Source organism: Notothenia rossii, assembly GCF_949606895.1.
Source record: "Notothenia rossii genome assembly, chromosome: 4".
Taxonomy (NCBI): domain Eukaryota; kingdom Metazoa; phylum Chordata; class Actinopteri; order Perciformes; family Nototheniidae; genus Notothenia; species Notothenia rossii.
This window is the reverse complement of record NC_136902.1, coordinates 34,019,471-34,039,686: the sequence shown is the minus strand read 5'-3', so window position 1 is coordinate 34,039,686 and position 20,216 is coordinate 34,019,471. Positions and strand designations below refer to the sequence as shown.

Sequence of the window (20,216 nt, the reverse complement as noted above, 5' to 3'; positions counted from 1 at the left end):
GGGGTACCCAACAAAGCCCTGGACAGGCTCCAGTTTGTTCAAAACTGTGCTGCTAGAGTACTCACACATACGAAGGCGTGGCAGCACATCACTCCCACCCTCAGCCACCTCCACTGGTTGCCGTTCAAGTCCTGCATAACATACAAAATCCTCCTCCTTACCTACAAGTCCCTCCATGCCCATGCCCTCCAGTACCTATCGGACATCCTTCGCCCACATGCCCCACCCCGGAACCTGCGGTCTTCAGACTCTGGCCCGCTTACCACCCCCCGCACCAAACTGCGAACCTTCGGGGACAGAGCCTTCAGTGTGTCAGCCCCCACCCTCTGGAACGCTCACCCTGCGGAGATCCGCAACATCCCCACGCTTGACGCCTTCAAAAGGGCCCTCAAGACCCATCTGTTTGGTAAGGCCTTTGGCCCCTAATCTATTTGTTGTTTTGTCTGTCTGACTGGTTGTCTGACTGCCTTTTGTTTTTGTTATGTTTGTTTTGCCCCTGTTCTTCTTTGTAAATCGACCTTGGGTCTCATGAAAGGCGCTATATAAATATATATTATTTAAGGCCGGGACTTTAACGCGTTAATTAAGATTAATTAATTACACAAAAATTAACGCGTTAAAAAAATTAACGCATTTTAATCGCACTTAGTTTTGCACCGCGGAACGTTTCTCACTGGATGAGTTTCAGGGGTACCGATTATACTGGAGCACCAACTAACGTTCATGACTTTAAACAACAACAAACCACAGTGAACAATAGTCAAACGTGAACGAAGAAGCTGATGAGACCGCTTTGGTTGGCCCCGTGGATGGGACATTTTGTTTTAAAAAACGGACGGATGGAAGCATCGATAAGAGCACGGTTGTTTGCAAATTATACAAAAAGGAATTTGCATATCACCGCGGCACATCAAGCCTCAAGTATCACCTCAATGCAAAACATATAGCAGCTAGCGTGGAAGCTAGCGTGGACGTTAGCCCGACTCGGAGTACAAGGACCCACACCCAATTCCCGTTGATCAAACAGTGGCCTCTGCAACAGAGAGATTTTATTTTTCATCAGGATATTGGAAGAATAGGAGGGATTGAGGTCAATCACTGGCACCTTTTTATTTTATTTTAAATGGTACATTACACTTTATGTTGAACTATTTATTATGTTGTTGGTGCAACTGGCACTTTATGTTGAACTGTTTATTGTTTTGGCCAAGGTTATTGAGAGAGTTGGACTGAAATGTATTAGATCTTTTAAATCAACTGTTGGTAAATCAACAAAGTGTGTTATGGCCTCTGAAGCAACAGAGAGATGTTTTCTAATAGTCAGGGTTTCCAATGTTCTGAATGTACTTGAAAGTATTGTGTTTTACTTAAAAAACAAAGTGTTATAGTTTACAGAAGGTCTACCTACCTATAGGCTACCTGAATCTCTGAAATGTACTATATTCCTAAATATGCTATTGCTAAACTTTATGGCCAAAATTGCACTTTTCTGTTGGTCTTTGTTAAGTACCACCTTGAAAAAAATAAACAATGTTTTGTTGCTTAACCTTATGTATTCAGTCATTATTCAATAGTATACTAAAATCCATGTGAAAAAAATTGCTTCTCACTGTTCTCAGGTCAAATATTTATGTGATTAAAAATGCGATTAATTGCGATTAATTAATTACAAAGCCTGTAATTAATTAGATTAATTTTTTTAATCGAGTCCCGGCCCTAATATTATTATATTATATAGTCAGCATCTGTGTGTTTCGGGTTGGTGAAGGGTTGATAAAACATGATGTGTATGTTAAAGATACAATTAGTGTAGATGGTAAACAGGCTTGCCAAACATATGGTAACCACTGAACCCTTGAAATCATGGGTGGATTACTAAATTGGCCTAACACAGGCCCCGTGGCCCCAAAGTGTGACCTGGCCTCCAAATGTCAAGAAAGATTCTAAATGACAACCAAGAAAGATAAAACAACTTCAAAGAGACACGAAGACTTAAAAGAAATGCAAAACCACCGGTAAGATCCACAAATCAAACATGATACAAAAAGAAAGACTAAAAAAGTTACCACTAAGAGATGCAAAACAACACAAAGAAACTACAAAGACACACTTAGGGACAACAAAGATACAAATAAACACAATTCAGCTTCTAAGACTGCAAATGACACAAACCCATGAGGTAAAAAGGACTTAACAACTAACAAATCTGTGTTACAGATTTCTACGGTTAGTAGAAGAGGTGGTGGGGATATTTGTATGTCTGTTCCCAGAGGCCCATTGTCTCATAATCCACCCCTAGTTGAATCCGGCCAACTCTGTCACCCACACAGCAAGCGAGGGCTAAGGTAATATTTAGGGACGCATGGGTTCAAAGCTTCACTCCAAACACACCTCGCTCTGAAAACAAAAGTTTGAACCTGGGAAGAAACCAGGGAACTAAACATGTGGTTCTTTTTTTCTTTTTTTCTCTTCCCAGCAGTGACGGGAGACTATAAATATTAGCTAGTGAGTACTTGGCCATCACAAGGACTTCAGTGGATAATACAGGACATTCACAAACTGTCAGATCTGAAGTAGTGAATCAACTAAAGGCGTAGTTAGTTTAAAGAGATAATAAAACAGATTTTTTAAATCAATTTTCTTGAAAAAATGCTCCATTCAATGGGTAACATTCATGGATGCTCTCTATCACTGGTGTTTGCTTTCTGCTCGGCCCTCATCGTTCTGTTGAGCAACGGATACTCAGAAGCCTCCATGTACAACATGAAAGGTAAGAATTACTTTTGCTTCGCTGTAGAATTATTGATCAAATAATGTGTCCGTATGTCCCGGCCCAGTCCGGGAGCTTGATACGGTCTGCCTAGGGAGTAAAAATCACCTTTTTTGTTTTTTAAACCAACCCAAACTGGCTGACCGGAAGCTTTGTCCTCTATACCCTGACATTGCATAAATCCCTGTGGGGCTCTTCAGACCAGATCAGTGATCATAATTTACCCCCTCCTGTAGGTGACTGACATACCCCATGGGATTGCCCCAACAACCTGCAGAAGTACGAGAGTAAATCACTGTGGACGCTAGATTTAGACATTAATGTGACTTACCTTCAACAAAAGAGCTTTATCTATTAAGAAGTGTATAGAATCTGGTTTTGATTTAACCTCCTGTAAATGTATGCCTAGAACTACAAAAAGTATGACATGCAGACACAGAAGAGATTGATATGTTATTTATTCCACAGGCATCTGTTCTTATAAGGAAAAGCACTACAAACCAGGAGAGACTTTCCGGAGAGGCTGTGACAAATGCTTCTGCCATGACTTTGGCTCCAACTGCTTCTCGTGAGTAGATCATTCCACTAAAGTCATAATAATTTATTTAAAATAAGTCGTAGTCCATTTGGCTAGGCTGAATCAGATTGAAATACAACTTTTAGTTAGTTTTCTATTAAGTTTGCATTGGCTTTGCTGTGAAAAAATGTAAGTGGTTTAATTAAAATAATGATTTGCTGATGGGCATGTAGGAAGAAGCTGTTGTCTCGAGAGATGCCACTTATGCTGTAGATCGTGCATTTAGTAGTATTGCTGTCGAACTGTTTTCACATTAACTCGGCACTGATTTACTTTGCACAAAGATCCCTTCTCCATTAAGTCAAAATTGCTACATTATTTAAAAACGCATATTCTATCTTCCACCAAGGTGTCAAGCAAGTAATGGAATACCACAGAAGTCATGTTAACCTGTGTCCATCGCAACAAATACCTGTGTTTGCAGCCATAATTGCCTGCATTTAGTTTCACTTCATGCAATCTGGTCAGATTATGTTCTCACTGTAATCCAACCTACTAAGGTTTGCTTGGAAACAAATGTGAAAACATCTCACAAGCGGTTGTTTTGGTCCACACAAGTTCCAATACTGTGTTCACAACTGCTAAAACTAACCACACTAGAAGTCAAAGGCATTTAGCTCATTTAAAACGCACATAACCTCTTGTCTCCTAACTCGTCTCTCCTTTACCATTCCAGGCCAATGAAGCCCACCTCTTGGCCCAAGAAGTGTCGTCGGCTCAGGACTGAGTGTGGCTACACGGTGGTTTATAAAGAAAACCCACTGGTGGAGTGCCGAGCTTACAGCTGGATAGGATGAGATGCTTGACTTTAATAATCTATTTTAAATATGTAAAGAATGTATGTTGTACAAAGTTCATATACTGTTTGTATTTAATCTAGATCCTGGACAGCATAACCTTGACGATATTCTTGTAATTATTTCTAATGAGAAGTCAAATCAGAGTTTGATGCTTAAGGGTTTATTGGACACAAGTCACAGCCAATGTCGCCAATTATCTGTCCCCATTGTTTCCTTTTAATCTTGTCTGTTGCTGTGTTTAATGCATGTTTTATGATGGTGTTTTTGGTAGTAAATCAAATCAAATCAGTACATTGTTACAGACAAACAGTGGTCACAGGTTCAAAGTAAATTCAGTCTAATTATGATCGATTTGATCTGATAGGAAAATAATCAAAACATTTAATACAATATGGTGCATGAATGAGAAATGGACATTAACTGTATTATGTTTAGAGTTTGTGTAAGAGTATTTTTTTAAATGTTGAATAAGGTACTGAGAAAGTTACTGTAATGAGAAGTATTTAGTGAAAGCAGTGAAAGTCATTTTTTATAAATAAATGTGACCATGAAAGTAAACGTAGTCACATAGTATTTACATTTGTATTAAATAAAATAGCAAATATTCAATTGTTCATGTTTTATGAAGTTGCAGGACAGTTTATTTTTGTATTTTATTTGTAATTTAAGGATATTTGTTTTATTTTTTACTTTTTGTTAGATGAAGAAAGTGTAGGGTTATGGTTAGCTTTTGCCCATTGATCTGTTTATGGGCAAGCATTTTCAAGATTTTCTAGCCAATTGGGGGCAGCAGAACTCCCTGGAAACAAACATATGACATATAATCAACATTTTGAGGGTATATTGCAAACACATGAGCAAATATGTTTACACAGAATTAGCATTAACACAGAGCCTGATTCTGGCAACATGACTCTGTCTCTTAAGCACCACTTTCTTCATCTGCTAGTTGCTAATGGAAGTCTGTTGTTTGTTGCTGGGCATGCGGTCTGTCTGCCAGCAAAAAGTCAAAACAGTTCTGTAGAGATGTATGTGCAAACCCTTTCAAATGACACAGTCATTTGATTTTCTGTTAAAGAAAAAACTATTGATTTGTGAAGCATAATAAATGAAACAAAGTATAGTTAATTTCCACCTGTTGAAAGCTGTTTGGAACATTGATTTAAATAAAATTGGTTTGATTTTTCTACAAGGAGCTTTCCTTTTACACCAGCAGGAAGCTCTATGAAAAAACAGGTTTCGACATGTATGGAATTGAAAGTCACACTTGAATAAATCTAAAACAGTGTGTGGGGTAAAGTGTGCCTAATCAGTTTATTTTAAGATTAAGGAGTTTCCTTATCCAAATTGTGTTGGTGTTATATATTGTACATTTGGAATAGCCCTGTTTGAAAAATGTGTGATAGAGCTTTATTAATAAAGGTGATTGATGTTTCTGATTGTAATCTGAATCTTTATTTGGCTTTTGAAAAGCTCAACAAAAAGAAATCCAACCTTAGAGTACACACCATTTGAAATATTGTGTGCATCTTACATTTAACAAAAACATGTGTAATTAACATTCAATAGCATGTAATAATAGCTGCATTCAAGTTTACATTGGATCGCTTTCTTCACTGGTCAGCAGTGTTAATGAAGCCAGAGAACATCAGAATCAAATCACACCTTAAAGAGATGCTAAGGTCTGCCATGTAAAGACTTCCATTCAAAAAGTATAAAAGCTCCCTAGCAGCAAAAAATGCGTAATGGGGCTTCAGGTGAGTAGAGCATCCTAATCTCTATGTGGTGCTGGACAGCATCACATTGACCAACAATTCACAAATCAAGTCAGTGAAATACAGTCTTCAAAATGGTTCTACTGCCAGAATCTCGCTGTGAGGACTGTTAACAGGATGTCAGCCAAGGGTGTTGGAGACACTGTGCAGCAGTGGCCCTCCTCTCTGGATGGAAGTCCAACATGCGAAGAAGGAAGTTTGAAAAACCAGCGGCATCCTCCAACAGGAAGTTATATTTCTCCACCAGAACGTCATAGAGTCTCCAGAGCTTCAGTGGGCCCACACGACGAAGATTACCTAGAGGAAATGCAACCAGAATAGGGCATCTTTGCAATTTTAAAATGAATCAGTAGGGCAATATCAGGGGTGTACTGGTAGATAAACTAGGGGAAGGGGGTTTATACATTATACTGTATATGACAGGCAGTTACGGTTTGGGATTGGGAGACTGTCATTGCGTATAAAACATCACAACTCCAGGCCGGAATTAGAGGTGTCATTTTAGTTGAGGGTGGGGGGATTGTTACGCTCTCATAATTTTTTCAAAGAAACTGAATTGTCAATATCTTTTTGAGGGAAACACAGTTTTTCCTTGATACTCTTTTTTTGGCACATCACAAATATGTTTCTGACATCTTTTTGGGTCCCATGTAAAACCAAAAGACAACAAGTTTTCTGTAACTCTAAAGTCTGTAATTGAAATTGTAACAAACCCCTAACACCATATTCTAAGCCGAACCATGATCTTTACTCAAACCAACTAGTTATCATTTAATGTGAAGACGTGCAAGCACACAACATGCATAAAACTGCAGACTTACCTCTGGGGCTGAAGTACTCTGCAGAGTATTTACCCGACAAGGCAACAACTGGCGGAATTTGACCAAGCAGCTCCATGATCTGGGCTATATGGTCTGAGGGGAGAGAACAGAAATGCAAGCATGAGACACACAAGTGTACAGTACACATAAGCATACACTGCATCAACAGTTACAAGGCAGCAACAGTGTAATCCTATTTAATCCTGTGTCAGTGTTTGTCACGACTCTGTCAGTGTCAGCAAACTGTACTAAATGTACCTTCCTCCAGAGAAATGGACTCGCCAGCTTTGGGCTCAAACAGGGAATCTCCAGTGACCAACTCAAAGGCCTGAGAGAATGTAAAAGAAAATATAAAGGGTAAGATGCATGAGTTAGCGTCTATAAGGACTTAACATGGACTCATCACACAAACACCATCACCAAAACAGCTCGACAGCGGCTCTTCTTCCTCCGCAGGCTGCAGAGGTTCAACATGGACTCCAGGATACTCTGCAACTTCTACAGGTGCACCATAGAGAGGATCCTGACCTTCTACAGGTGCACCATAGAGAGGATCCTGACCTTCTACAGGTGCACCATAGAGAGGATGCTGACCTTCTACAGGTGCACCATAGAGAGGATCCTGACCTTTTACAGGTGCACCATAGAGAGGATGCTGACCTTCTACAGGTGCACCATAGAGACGATCCTGACCTTCTACAGGTGCACCATAGAGAGGATCCTGACCTTCTACAGGTGCACCATAGAGAGGATGCTGACCTTCTACAGGTGCACCATAGAGAGGATGCTGACCTTCTACAGGTGCACCATAGAGACGATGCTGACCTTCTACAGGTGCACCATAGAGAGGATCCTGACCTTCTACAGGTGCACCATAGAGAGGATCCTGACCTCCTACAGGTGCACCATAGAGACGATGCTGACCTTCTACAGGTGCACCATAGAGAGGATCCTGACCTTCTACAGGTGCACCATAGAGAGGATGCTGACCTTCTACAGGTGCACCATAGAGAGGATGCTGACCTTCTACAGGTGCACCATAGAGAGGATCCTGACCTTCTACAGGTGCACCATAGAGAGGATCCTGACCTTCTACAGGTGCATCATAGAGAGCATCCTGACTGGCTGCATCACAGCCTGGTACGGCAGCTGCACCGACCTCAATCGTAAGGCTTTACAGAGGGTGGTGAAAACTGCACAGAACGTCACCAGGACGGAGCTGCCATCCATGGAGGACCTCTACTCCCAGCGGCTCAGAAAGAAATCCCTCAGGATTATAAAAGACCCCCATCACCCCAGCCACAAACTGTTCTGTCTGCAGGTGGTACCGCAGCATCAGGACAACAAACCCAAGACTCACTGACAGTTTCATCCCGCAGGCCATAAGAATACATAAAGTCTGAGCTTGCACTATTATTATTGTTGTTATTTAAAACAACATTTCTGACACTCCCTCTGACCAAGTATAACTTTGAGAAAATTGTTAACAATTTAGTGTCATTTACAATTGTAAAATGCACTTGTAGGGTTCCTCAAGGCCTGGTATTAGGCCCACTATTATTTTACTTTGTAAAGAGATTTGACTTGTTGTTTCCCCGAAACATTAAAGTTTATTGTTTTTTCATATAACACATTTGTTTTTCCTTTCAGAATGTGAAACATTTATTTGATAGCATTTTTAAATTACACATCTTTAAGCCATTAAGCCTTCGTTTGATTCTTATTGTGGCGCAAATTGCTATAGCGAATGCCATTTAAGGTGGTGAAAAGACATACGAATGAATCACCTTGAGTAACTGGTGGGACATTTGGTAAAAGCTTTGTTGAAACTCACAGAACTTTATTATAACTGTAGTCAAAGATACAGTTTGGTTACATTTCAGGAGAAATCCATATACAATGATTCCCGCCATTATTTCCATTTGATGAAATGATCTCAAACTGTATTTTACGCAGTGTAAACACCATACAGTGTGCTTTTCACTCACCATGCAGGCAACACTCCAGATGTCAGCGGACGGGCCGTACTCAGATCCCAGTAAAACCTCCAGTGAGCGGTACTGACGGGTCTGAATCTCCTCACAGAAATGTTTGTACTTCACCAAGAAAGAGAGGCACAGACATAAAGATCACAATTATATTGTACACCCTCATGTACTATAAATGATTCTTAATAAAATAAATCTAGCTTAATTGGAATAAACAAGGCCATCATTAATATTAAGTAAATGCTACAATGCAAATCTTACTATGCAAATCTTTCAATGATAAGATTACATTATTTGTGCACCAATCAGAATGAACTTGAGTGCATATGAAAATGTGATGACAGTCACAGGGTTGTTTGCCTATCTTAGTTTCACATCAAGCAGTTATGGTGTTTCCTTAGCAAACAAATGTAGCATCCCCCAGGTATTGATGTGTCAGACTTTAAAATGGATGTATGTAAAGTTAATCAAGCAACTATCTTCTTATTATAGACACATGAATTTCCAAACATTTGGTCTACCTACGCTGTAAAATGTATTATCTCTTTGATTTACACACGGTATCTATTGCAAATCTGTCCGTCCTGGGAGAGGGATCCCTCCTCTGTTGCTCTCCCTGAGGTTTCTCCCATGTTCCCCTTTAAACTGTGGGTTTTCTCTGGTTTTTCCTTGTACGATGTGAGGGTCTAAGGACAGAGGGTGTCGTTTTCCCATACTGTTATTCTGCACAAACTGTGCTGTTGTATTTGTTGTAAAGTGTCCTTATTGCAAAGTATTTTTACTGTATGTACAGCACTTTGGCTTGACCAAAAATCGTTTTAAAAATGTGTTATATAAATAAAACTTGATTTGATTTGATTTGAACTACTGACCACCCAGCAGGAGCTTCCTAGGTCTGCAATCTTCACTGTAAAGTCCTTTAAACTGTCAGAGTTAATCTGCCCTTTCTCTGAAAGAAACAAAAATAAATAATGTATTAGCATCTTAGTAAAAAATGATATCTGATAATAAGACAGTTTCTCCATGTCTGATATTTGAGATTGTATGCATTTTGCATCTTAAGTTATGAAGAATAATTTGTTTTCTTCCTGTGTTATTTTAGACATCAGTACAACACACTAATATTTACAATATACGTTTAAAGAGCAGAAGATATATTTGAAACCAGACATTTGCACAGAAATAGGCTAAGAGTTCATCTGATTTATACTCAAATGTGATGAACCCTGCATAGCAGCTCAGACAGCTCAGCTGGTATCCGTCCAGCTTCAAGACTTCACTCAAACAATCTCCAGCATCTGTAGCAATAAAAAAAAAAAGTGCCTGTGGACTTGGCCTCTTTCCCATTGAGCACAGAGGGCGAGCTGCTCTCCCCTGTTGGTTCTTTGTGGGACTGCTCCTCCATACACAGCAGGATGTTCTCAGGCTTGATGTCTGTGTGGATGATTTTACACTGTGTGTGAAGATGTTCCAGGCCCTGCAGAATCTAGAGAGAAAGAAACAGCAAAACAGAGACATTGGGTAATCTAAACACATATTTATCCTCTGACTTCAATTGTGCAGACCCACAGTGTGTTGAAATGTAAACGTAAGTGGTATACACAAAAAATCTCAAACGGTTGACATTATCAATATACTTTACTTCAGTAGAGACAATTGTTGATAAGATGGGTCTAGCTACTATCCTGTTAAGCCCCAAGCCTGTTTTTCAGGTCTCAGGCTCGAAAATGACATTCCCAGAACAAATGACCATATCTTCCCTTGTAAAATGGGAAAAGGAATAATCTTTTTTCTCAAAGTAATGATAAACCTGTGAGTTGTATGTAGAAAAGTCAGAATCAATATAGATGTTTTTTTATTTTAAAGAAAATTCAGATTGAACATAGTAAAAAACTGTAAATTATAGTGTCCGTCCAAAATTAATTTTGTACTTATTGTGAAAACTACCCTTGAATGATGGGTTAGTAGACTAAAAGCTTTAGGAATCCAAAGTACAACATATAATAAGTACCCTGTATCAAGATTGATGCAAAATAAGTGACATTTGACCTTTTTAGAGAGGTTTAGCAAAATAAACTCCACCTCTGGGGTGATTTGGGTGGAAATGGGCGTTGTTGCCGTTTCTCTGGAACCCATTGGTCAATTTTGATGATTGGCATCTCTTTTGAACCGTTAGAGCCAATAGAATTGAAGGGACATTTCCTCATACACACCAACGTTACCATTGAGAAATAGGGGCTATGTGCACGCAGTTTGCCAAAAGCTAAACCTATTTTACGCTCTGAAATCTGAAAACTAGGTTTATTGTTGATGGATTATCAGAAATAATTTCAAAGTGACACAGACACATTGTATTAACCTATGGATTAACCTTCAGTAGTGTTTTTATTGTATAAATGCCATTGAACACAACTTTTGATCAGACAACAACAGAGGTAAGACATACTGCCGTGTTTGCTACCTACTGTAATGCCACGTGTTGTGATGTCTGTTTTAGTTTCTAATGTCACGAGTTCTGATCATGGAGTGATGATATAGATACCCATCGATTCTGTGTATTCTCACGATGCTAATACATGAGACGCTAATTACGATAAGTAATAAGAGTGTTACCTTGAGTTCTGTGCTAACGGCGTTAGCATTTTTTCGCTCATTCAGAGGCTCAGCGTTAGCCTTGTGTTTTTTTAATGAGCTGAGTTTCTTCCCGTTACATGGACATGAACCATTCATAGTTTATTCAATCTTAAGATGCCCTCAGGCACCGTTGCTTGCAGATGTTGTGGTTTCGGACCCGCCGAAGGGTCCGTGGGGCTTAAGAGGCTAAGTACAAACGGCATGTAGAGAGCACCAAATCAATGGCTTCGGGACTTCTCGGTTAACGTTTCTGTCAACAACATTATCAGCAACATTTATGTTTCCAACGTTTCCACAGATGGATTCCTGACTATTTGGGCTGACAAGGTGGTGAAACTGTCACAAAACATAATTTTCTCCTGGGATTAAGAAAGTATTTTGATTGACTGATTGATCCAAGTCAATTCTGACATTGAAGGCAAAATAGTTTTCTCTGTCTAAATGTTAACACTGAACACTGAATTTCTTAAAATCGTATCCTTGGAAAGAGTTTTACAAAATATCTAATTCTTAAGGTTTCCTAAACAATGTTGGTTACAGTACATGAGAAATACTGTAGAAGAGGCAACGTTTAGAAAATACCTGTGTAAATGTATACTAATCTTAGTTTTCTGAGGTTTTCTTTACCTGGGTCAGTATTTGTTTGACAGAACACTGCGCCAGTCCAGGATTCCCAAAACAGAGCTGCCAGCTCCTCAAGTCGGGCCCCAACAGCTCCAGCACCAGACACATGTCTGACCACCAGACATTAAGGTCCGTTTTACAGGTCTGCAGACTATTCACTAGGCATTAAGTGTATGACACAATGCTAAACGGTCAGTCTCTGAAAACAATGCTCTGGTAGAGATTGCACAGATGTGTTCAATATATAAAATAAATTTGATATTGACAGTCTGACCAGCACATGAAAACTCTTCCGATCTGGCTTATGCCCAGTCTGTAAAAAGGATACGGACCCCGTTGACCCCGGCCAGCTTGAAGTCATCGAGGAACTGAACGATCCTTTGACTAGAGGGGCGACGGCTCGTAGGACCGGTTGCCTGATTAAAGAGAGAAGGGAAGGAGCTTTACAAGTAAGACTAAAAAAGCAGACAATAGATAAGACATAAAGAAGAAAACGATGAAAGGGCATTACAAATGTTGTACATTGCAATTTAGCATTGGTGAGGGTATTGTCGGGTGGAAAGGGATATAGTTGACAAGGGTATACAACAATTGTAAAGCCAAGTGCTTGGACAAATAGTAAGATAAATAGCATTTGACAGAAAGGGTAGGACATGTTAGACAGTAGGAACAGCAGTCACTGACGCATCGTAGGAGAGCCAGTTCATCCTGTCCTGCCTGGGTGAAACCAGCTCCGCTCTTCAGGACCTTCACAGCAACGCTCCGACCCAGCCTGCTAACACAGACATTACATCAGATCTGCCCTGGGACAGGAGAGCTGCTGAATCCACAGAATAATGTATTTGTAATCATCATAAGAACAAAGTGAAAGAAACGGGAATGTACAAAAACTATTAGAGGGGGCTGGGTGGTTAAAAACAAAATGTGGTAAAATATATTTACGTTCAATTTTTTGTATAGTTGGTTATTTCGATGTTGTTCTAACTTTAATTATATCTTATTGTGCTCATTCCTCAGTTATAATCATTAATCATTCTCATGATTAATGGTAGGAACGTGCAGGTGTTTGTGTTCTTAGATCTGCTTATAACAATATTTCTCCATCCCTTCAGAGCATCATTGAAGACCCTCAGTCCAACTTTTAATTACTTTTGTAGTTATTGTGGGTCATTGAAATCATTTCCAATGTTAACAAATAATTATATATTGCATATATTACATTAGGTATACATTTTATTTTAATAAAAGCAAAACTAGCATATTGCACACAGGAAGCTATTTAACTAGGTAACTTTGCACCCAAAGCTTCCCTTTTTTTAATTATTTGTGGTAAATGTGGTATTATCAGGTCATAAAGCCTTATTAATGTTGTTGTAAGTGTGATGATTCTGTTTAGTTTTGGTTTTGTTGTGTGCTTTTTTTTTGTTTTCTTCCTCCCTCCTCTGTTTTCCACTGCAGGGCTGGTGTGTGACAGGGAGTTGGCTGGCTCCTCCCAGCAGCAGACGAGGCACACCTGTTTTCACTTACCTCTTCACCTTTTGACATAAAAGCCTGTTCCTCATGCCACTTCCCTGCCAGTTCATTCCTTTGTGTTCAACCCTCCGGTATGTCTCGCTGCTCTCCTCGTCCCTGTGATCTCTTCGCCTGAATTTGTGCCTCCTGTCCCTGACGTCTCCGTGCCAGCAAGCTTCCTGCCTCCACTGCCGTTTACTGTGCCTCTGCTTAAAATAAACTTTTGACCATGGACTCTCTCTAAGTCTTTTGCTTTGGGGTCCAATATCTCTAGGCCGTAAAAATAATTTCCCAGCTTTGAAATTGAAAGTAGTCAACAGATAGGAACCAAGACTGATAGCTTCAGTTTAGGCAAAAACAACACCCACAAAAGGGTAGTTCAAGGTCATTATTTAATATTTAAAAATTGAGATTTTTCTCCTCTCTGAAGAACCAGCACCTTACCGTGGTAGAGAGGTTTGTGTGCCCTGATGAACCTGGGGGCTGTGTTGTCTGGAACCTTGTGTTCCTGGTAGGGTTTCCCATGGCAAATTGGTCTCAGGCAAGGGGCCAGACTAAGATTGGTTCAAAAGACCTCATGAAAGAACAACAAAGAAGTGAGGATACCCGGCACGGAGGAAGCCCGGGGTCCCTTTCTGGAGCCAGGCCCAGAAGGAGGACTCATCGGTGAGCGTCTGGTGGCCGGGCTTGCCACAGAACCCGGCCGGACACAGCCCGAAAAGGCAACGTGGGCAACACCTCCGCTTCTCCGTCCCGCGGGCCCACCACCTACGGGAAACAGCGATGGGGTCGGGTGCGCTGCCAGTAGGGTGGCAGTGAAAGCAGAGGGTCTTCACGGACCAGACCCGGGCGACAGAAGGAGGCCCAAGTTCAGGAGGCCTTCAACTCACACCTCCGGCGGAGCTTTTCGGGCATTCCTGTGGAGGTTGGGGACATTGAACCAGAGTGGGCGGTGTTCAAAGACTCTATTGCCAAAGCCGCGGCGGTGAGCTGTGGTCTCAAGGTCTTAGGTGCCTCAAGGGGCGGTAACCCTCGAACCTCCTGGTGGACACCGGTGGACAGGGAAGCCGTCCGACTGAAGAAGGAGGCCTTCAGGGATTTGTTATCCCGGATGACTCCCGAGGCAGTTGCAAGGTACCGACAGGCCCGAAGGGCAGCAGCCTCAGCCGTGGCCGAGGCAAAGCAGCGGGTGTGGGAGAAGTTCGGAGAAGACATGGAAAAGGACTTTCGGGCGGCACCAAAGTTGTTCTGGAAAACTGTCCGACACCTCAGGAGGGGGAAGAAGGGAACCATCCAAGCTGTGTACAGTAAGGATTGTACGTTGTTGACCTCAACTGATGGATTGTTAGGGCGTTGGAAGGAACACTTTGAAGAACTCCTGAACCCAACAACTCCGCCCTCTATGTTAGAGGCAGAGCTGGAGTATGACGGGGGATCGACACCAATCTCCCGGGGGGAGGTCACTGAGGTCGTCAAACAACTCCACAGTGGCAAAGCCCCGGGGGTGAATGAGATCCGCCCAGAAATGCTGAAGGCTCTGGGTGTTGAGGGACTGTCATGGTTGACACGTCTCATCAACTTTGTGCGGAAGTCGGAAACAGTACCGAAGGAGTGGCAGACCGGGGTGGTGGTTCCCCTTTTCAAAAAGGGGGATCAGAGGGTGTGTGCCAATTACAGAGGCATCACACTACTCAGCCTCTCCGGGAAAGTTTACTCTAAGGTACTCGAAAGGAGGGTCTGGCCGATTGTCGAACCTCAGATTGAGGAGGAACAATGCGGATTCCGTCCTGGTCGTTGAACGACGGATCAGCTTTTTACTCTCGCAAGGATCCTGGAGGGGGCCTGGGAGTAAGCTTATCCGGTCTACATGTGTTTTGTAGACTTGGAGAAGGCGTATGACCGAGTTCCCAGGGAGTTACTTTGGGAGGTGCTGCGGGAGTATGGGGTGAGGGGGTCTCTACTCAGGGCCATCCAATCTCTGTACTCCCAAAGCGAGAGCTGTGTCCGGGTCCTCGGCAGTAAGTCGGACCCATTTCCGGTGAGGGTTGGCCTCCGCCAGGGCTGCGCTTTGTCGCGAATCCTGTTTGTAATATACATGGGTCGGATTTCGAGGCGTAGTCGTGGGGGAGGGGGTCTGCAGTTCGGTGGACTAAGGATTGCACCACTGCTTTTTGCAGATGATGTGGTTCTAATGGCTTCATCGGTCTGCGACCTTCAGCACTCAGTGGATCGGTTCGCAACCGAGTGTGAAGCGGCTGAGATGAGGATCAGCACCTCCAAATCTGAGGCCATGGTTCTCAGCAGGAAACCGATGGACTGTCCACTCCAAGTAGGGAATGAGTCCTTACCCCAAGTGAAGGAGTTCAAGTATCTCGGAGTCTTGTTCTTGAGTGAGGAAACAATGGAGCGTGAGATGGGCCGGAGAATCAGCGGGAGCAGTACTGCAGTCGCTTTACTGCACCGTTGTGACGAAAAGGGAGCTGAGCCAGAAGGCAAAGCTCTCTGTCTACCGGGCCATTTTCGTTCCTACCCTCACCTATGGTCATGAAGGATGGGTCATGACCGAAAGAACGAGATTGCGGATACAAGCGGCCGAGATGGGTTTTCTCCGCAGGGTGGCTGGTGTCTCCCTTAGGGATAAGGTGAGAAGTTCGGTCATCCGGGAGGGACTCAGAGTTGAACCGCTCCTCCTTCGCGTCGAAAGGAGCCAGTTGAGGTGGTTTGGACACCTAGTTAGGATGCCACCTGGGCGCCTCCCTAGGGAGGTGTTCCAGGCACGTCCAGCTGGGAAGAGACCGCGGAGTAGATCTAGGACCAGGTGGAGGGATTATATCTCTTCGCTGGCCTGGGAGCGCCTTGGGATCCCCCAGTCAGATCTGGTTGATGTGACCAGGGAAAGGAAAGTTTGGGGCTCTCTGCTGGAACTGCTATCCCCGCGACCCGACCACGGATAAGCGGGAGAAGATGGATGGATGGATGGATTTTTCTAAATTATTTATAAATGTGCGCAACTTTGCTAAAAAACAAATTGTATAAAACAGAACTCAATTGTGGTAACTGATGCATTTTCGTTTCTTTTAAAATGTAAAGTAGTATCGAACAATTGCATGTAAACATGACCATTGCAAAGAAAATTAAGTCTTGGCCCAGATATCCAAAGGCTACACCGGAACCATGGAAATATCTGCGTTGGCTAAATCGTAATACCGATAGCCGATGGGTTCCGAGTCAAGAGTAGGGTCCATATAAATAGAAAATAAATGTAACCCTAACCCTAATTGTTGTACAGGTCCTAATTAAACCTACCTGAGGTCCTGACATAGCCAGACGGTGGAGAAATAGCCCCATCCTAACTTAGACACCACCCGGTATCGTCTGTTGAATGTGTCACCTATATGGACAGGGTGGTATCCACCTGAAAGTTAAAAACAAAAGAGAATGCTTATATTATTCAATGACAGAAATGTGAAACCTTTAAATCTTACAGAACACATTTTTCAACTGGTGTATAGAAAGCTTAGAGAGAGATGACTAAATGTGGCACTAAAGCTATTTCTGGCATTGCAACTTCCTCTAAGCTATAACATGTCTGTGGTGAGGGATACATTCAAATCTCCCAGCGTCAACCAGCGTCAACCAGCATGACACAAAGGTTTTGAACATCGTCAGAGATCTAGGAATCGCATCTCTATATCTACTAAAAGTGAGTATGATATATTTTTTTTTTTTGCAGAGTCAGGTATATGTGGTTTCACATACTCAGCAGGTTATTTGGAGGTATAAGCAGAGAACTGCACAGCTGGCAGGGATAGAAAGAGGAAGAGGGATCGAGGTCAGGATGCCACATTGGCAAAAAGATTCTGCAACTTTAAATGTAATAAAATAAGGGAGGGGTCTAGGTTGAGGGTCATAAGAACCATTCAAATGTCACAAACCAAAAAAGCTTGGAAGGTATTTCACACTGTAAGATGTCCCAATCAAAACTTATCTCAGTTATATTTTATATAGATTTACACACGGCATCTATTGCACGTCTGTCCGTCCTGGGAGAGGGATCCCTCCTCTGTTGCTCTCCCTGAGGTTTCTCCCATTTTTTCTCCTTTAAACTGTGGGTTTTCTCTGGAAGTTTTTCCTTGTACGATGTGAGGGTCTAAGGATAGAGGGTGTCGTTTTTCTCATACTGTTATTCTGAACAATCTGTGCTGCTGTATTTGCTGTAAAGTGTAGGCTATTTTTATTACATGTACAGCACTTTGGCTCGACCAAAAATCGTTTATAAATGTGCTATATAAATAAAACTTGATTTGATTTGAAATATGAATGGATTGCAATTGTTGTTGCTGACATTGATGGCCTCCAATGACTTCAAACCATCGGAATCTTTAAATTCTTAAACATTTCTTGAAGGGGCTATTCCTTTTTGAAGCAAAATACATACCTTATACTCCGGCCAATAGATGGCACTGTAGAAGAAAAAAGTCACGGCTATTCGGTTAACGCGACCTCTGCTCAGGCGCGACTTGTAGTCCGGAAAATACTGTAGCTACAACCTTCCAAAAATTGGCGGAGGAGAAATATAACGGCATCCTGTTTTCCATCGATGTATTACTTACTGTAGAGATTTTAAACAATGTCCTTCCTTAGCTTGCTTATACACCAGTCTATACTGTCGATGAACGCATCATTTAGCGCAATACAGGCTGTACTGAGGGCATGAAAAGGCAAGTGTGACATTGGCAGCGTTGACATCTGCAGATGATGAATGGAGTTAAGAGACCCTGCTGTACCATAGCAGTATTCTCCAGGGTCCTCAGAGTCCTGGCTGTCCTTTGGATCCAGCTGCTCGTGGCATCCAAGGGCCTCCAATTTATGAGATGACCTAGAAGCAGAAAAACAAACGTCATATCTTGATTCTATAGTCTCCAGCATTACGGCCTGTGCATCTGTTGTGTCAGTGTTGAGTTGCTGGGGGAAGCCGAGAGAGTTTAACTACTTTTAGAGTTGTGCAAAGGCTCATCTTGCATGGAAACTTGTCCCAGACTAAGATTGGACGAGCAGCATCGGAAGTGGCACTATTTCTGACTCAACAGTAAATCATTTTGCAGTTTGTTCACGCAACCTGATATCATCCCAGCTGATTTAGATATCTACTGTAACGGTGGATTTGGTCACGTCATGTCTGAGAATACTCAACACAGCTTAGATTTCTGTATGGCTGGATGGGGATACAGTAGATTTACGATATGGCAGCCTAGTTCTGGGATTTACTGATCATAAAAAGTTCAGGAATTCAAAATGTTATAAAGGTTTGATGACTAATGGTATGAGGGCTGTTTTACAATACCGTTTAGGTCACCTCTGTGATGTCTAAAATAACATGCTTTTTTGTGCAGTGCTAAACTTAACAACATTGCTGTGGTCATGGAAAAAAAGTACATTTAGTAGCCAAACTGCATATTGAGTCTCATAAAAATGAATCTATGAAAGAAAACGTAGACAAGTAAAACACACAATGTATTTTCAGCTAGGAGAATTATTGATTATTTTTTGTCCTTTCAGGTTTAATAACACAAACCGTCTGCAGGTAAAGAGTTGGTTGTATTGCGATGACATCTATCGTTTTTCTCACAGATCAAAAAAGTTTCCGTACTTACGTATGATTCTGCTCAGATGCTATATTATCGGAGCGTGGAGTTCTCTGCATGGTGTAGTTCAGCAGGTGCAGCAGCTAGCTGAGTAATGACCTGGTACCTTGAGTAAAAAAGTGGTGGATATCCAAAGCAAGCAGAGTTCAAACTTTTTGCACAAAGCAAGAAGAGAGACAGAACAGTAGCGATTGAAACGGTTGGACTACTTAAAAACAGTAGAGGGGGGGGGGGGGGTGCAGGGGTTCGGCAGATCTTTCAGGAGCCTGGAGCCGTAGTCAGCACGGTCTAAACATGGAAATCCCCAGCAGCCTATTAATTAACTAACCGTTTCTCACATTTAAATCCTTCACTCCCGGTCTTCCTCACTGTATCTATTCCTCTTTGTCTTCTGCTTTGGGAAAGACAAAACAGAGATCAGAGGGGCTTACGACCAGACACATTCACAAGGGAGGAGAGAGAGAGAGGGACAGCTGCTGATTCTTTCCGCCGTCTCAAGGGGAGTTTGACCTTTTGGCCGCATGGATCACTAATGCTAAACCTGGCTTGAGAATGGGATCCCCGTCCCCCAACAAATATCACCTCATAGAAAGAAGGTCGGCTGAGGTGTGTTGTAGACACAGGGCAGACTATAATTGTGAGTAATATAACCATTAAAGGTCTCCTAATATATATATTTAGGCATATATTATAGGTTTCAGATACAGATTTATAAATACTGTATGTCTATGAAGTGTTTTGCTCAAAATACCAAAACAGACCACCCATTCTAGCGATGCCTCATACTGTACACCTCTATTTCAGCCCTGTTCGAAAAGTGCTGATTCTGGGTCCGTAGCTTTAAAAAAAAAAAAAAAAGAGGGGAGGGGGGTGGGGGGAACAGTATGGAGCTCAAAGGGTTTTTCTCTTGCGAGTTTACAACAAGGTGAGTTTGACTAAATACTTTTTTGCCCCACTGTATATATATATATATATATATATATATTGTAAATGGACTGTACTTATATAGCGCTTTATCATGTCTTTCCGACCTCTCAAAGACCTTTACATACTACGAGCCATTCACATAC

The 20,216-nt window shown here is 41.9% G+C and overlaps 2 protein-coding genes across 8 annotated transcripts; one reads left to right on the top strand and one right to left on the bottom strand.

Moving 5' to 3' along the window:
• On the top strand, positions 1-5,366 carry LOC307036926 (uncharacterized protein). Of its 6 annotated transcripts, none has more exons than XM_079677588.1 (5): positions 1,839-2,015; positions 2,218-2,345; positions 2,480-2,770; positions 3,239-3,338; positions 4,024-5,366. In XM_079677588.1, exons 3-5 carry the CDS (start codon positions 2,650-2,652, stop codon positions 4,142-4,144), a joined length of 342 nt encoding a protein of 113 aa, XP_079533714.1. In that variant the 5' UTR covers positions 1,839-2,015; positions 2,218-2,345; positions 2,480-2,649; the 3' UTR covers positions 4,145-5,366. The 6 variants fall into 6 exon arrangements, with proteins under 6 accessions (XP_079533715.1, XP_079533717.1, XP_079533714.1 ...); XM_079677590.1 differs by having other exon boundaries at positions 2,477-2,770; XM_079677589.1 differs by lacking the exons at positions 1,839-2,015; positions 2,218-2,345 and adding an exon at positions 1-406.
• A 213-nt stretch (positions 5,367-5,579) lies between these two features.
• LOC307036906 (SRSF protein kinase 3) lies at positions 5,580-19,948 on the bottom strand. 2 transcript variants are annotated; one of them, XM_079677534.1, is made up of 13 exons: positions 19,475-19,948; positions 19,156-19,252; positions 18,289-18,380; positions 16,808-16,916; positions 12,674-12,761; positions 12,318-12,405; positions 11,993-12,099; positions 10,055-10,217; positions 9,604-9,680; positions 8,732-8,839; positions 7,002-7,071; positions 6,744-6,836; positions 5,580-6,219 (listed from the first exon to the last, which is right to left on the bottom strand). In XM_079677534.1, the coding sequence occupies exons 2-13, from the start codon at positions 19,203-19,205 to the stop codon at positions 6,032-6,034; spliced, it is 1,233 nt and encodes a 410-aa protein (XP_079533660.1). In that variant the 5' UTR covers positions 19,206-19,252; positions 19,475-19,948; the 3' UTR covers positions 5,580-6,031. The 2 variants fall into 2 exon arrangements, with proteins under 2 accessions (XP_079533660.1, XP_079533661.1); XM_079677535.1 differs by having other exon boundaries at positions 19,485-19,948.
• Positions 19,949-20,216: the final 268 nt, after the last annotated feature.

What these genes read in the sequence shown, in the direction of transcription:
- LOC307036926 (XM_079677589.1), top strand. Translation starts at nt 2,650, where the DNA reads ATGCTCCATTCAATGGGTAACATTCATGGATGCTCTCTATCACTGGTG. An exon ending in CTCCATGTACAACATGAAAG is followed by an intron (nt 2,771 to 3,238) that starts GTAAGAATTACT and finishes TTTATTCCACAG; the next exon opens with GCATCTGTTCTTATAAGGAA. An exon ending in TTTGGCTCCAACTGCTTCTC is followed by an intron (nt 3,339 to 4,023) that starts GTGAGTAGATCA and finishes TTACCATTCCAG; the next exon opens with GCCAATGAAGCCCACCTCTT.
- LOC307036906 (XM_079677534.1), bottom strand. Translation starts at nt 19,205, where the DNA reads ATGCAGAGAACTCCACGCTCCGATAATATAGCATCTGAGCAGAATCAT. An exon ending in TGGCTATGTCAGGACCTCAG is followed by an intron (nt 12,762 to 16,807) that starts GTAGGTTTAATT and finishes CTGTGTTAGCAG; the next exon opens with GCTGGGTCGGAGCGTTGCTG. An exon ending in TCAAACAAATACTGACCCAG is followed by an intron (nt 10,218 to 11,992) that starts GTAAAGAAAACC and finishes CTTTCTCTCTAG; the next exon opens with ATTCTGCAGGGCCTGGAACA.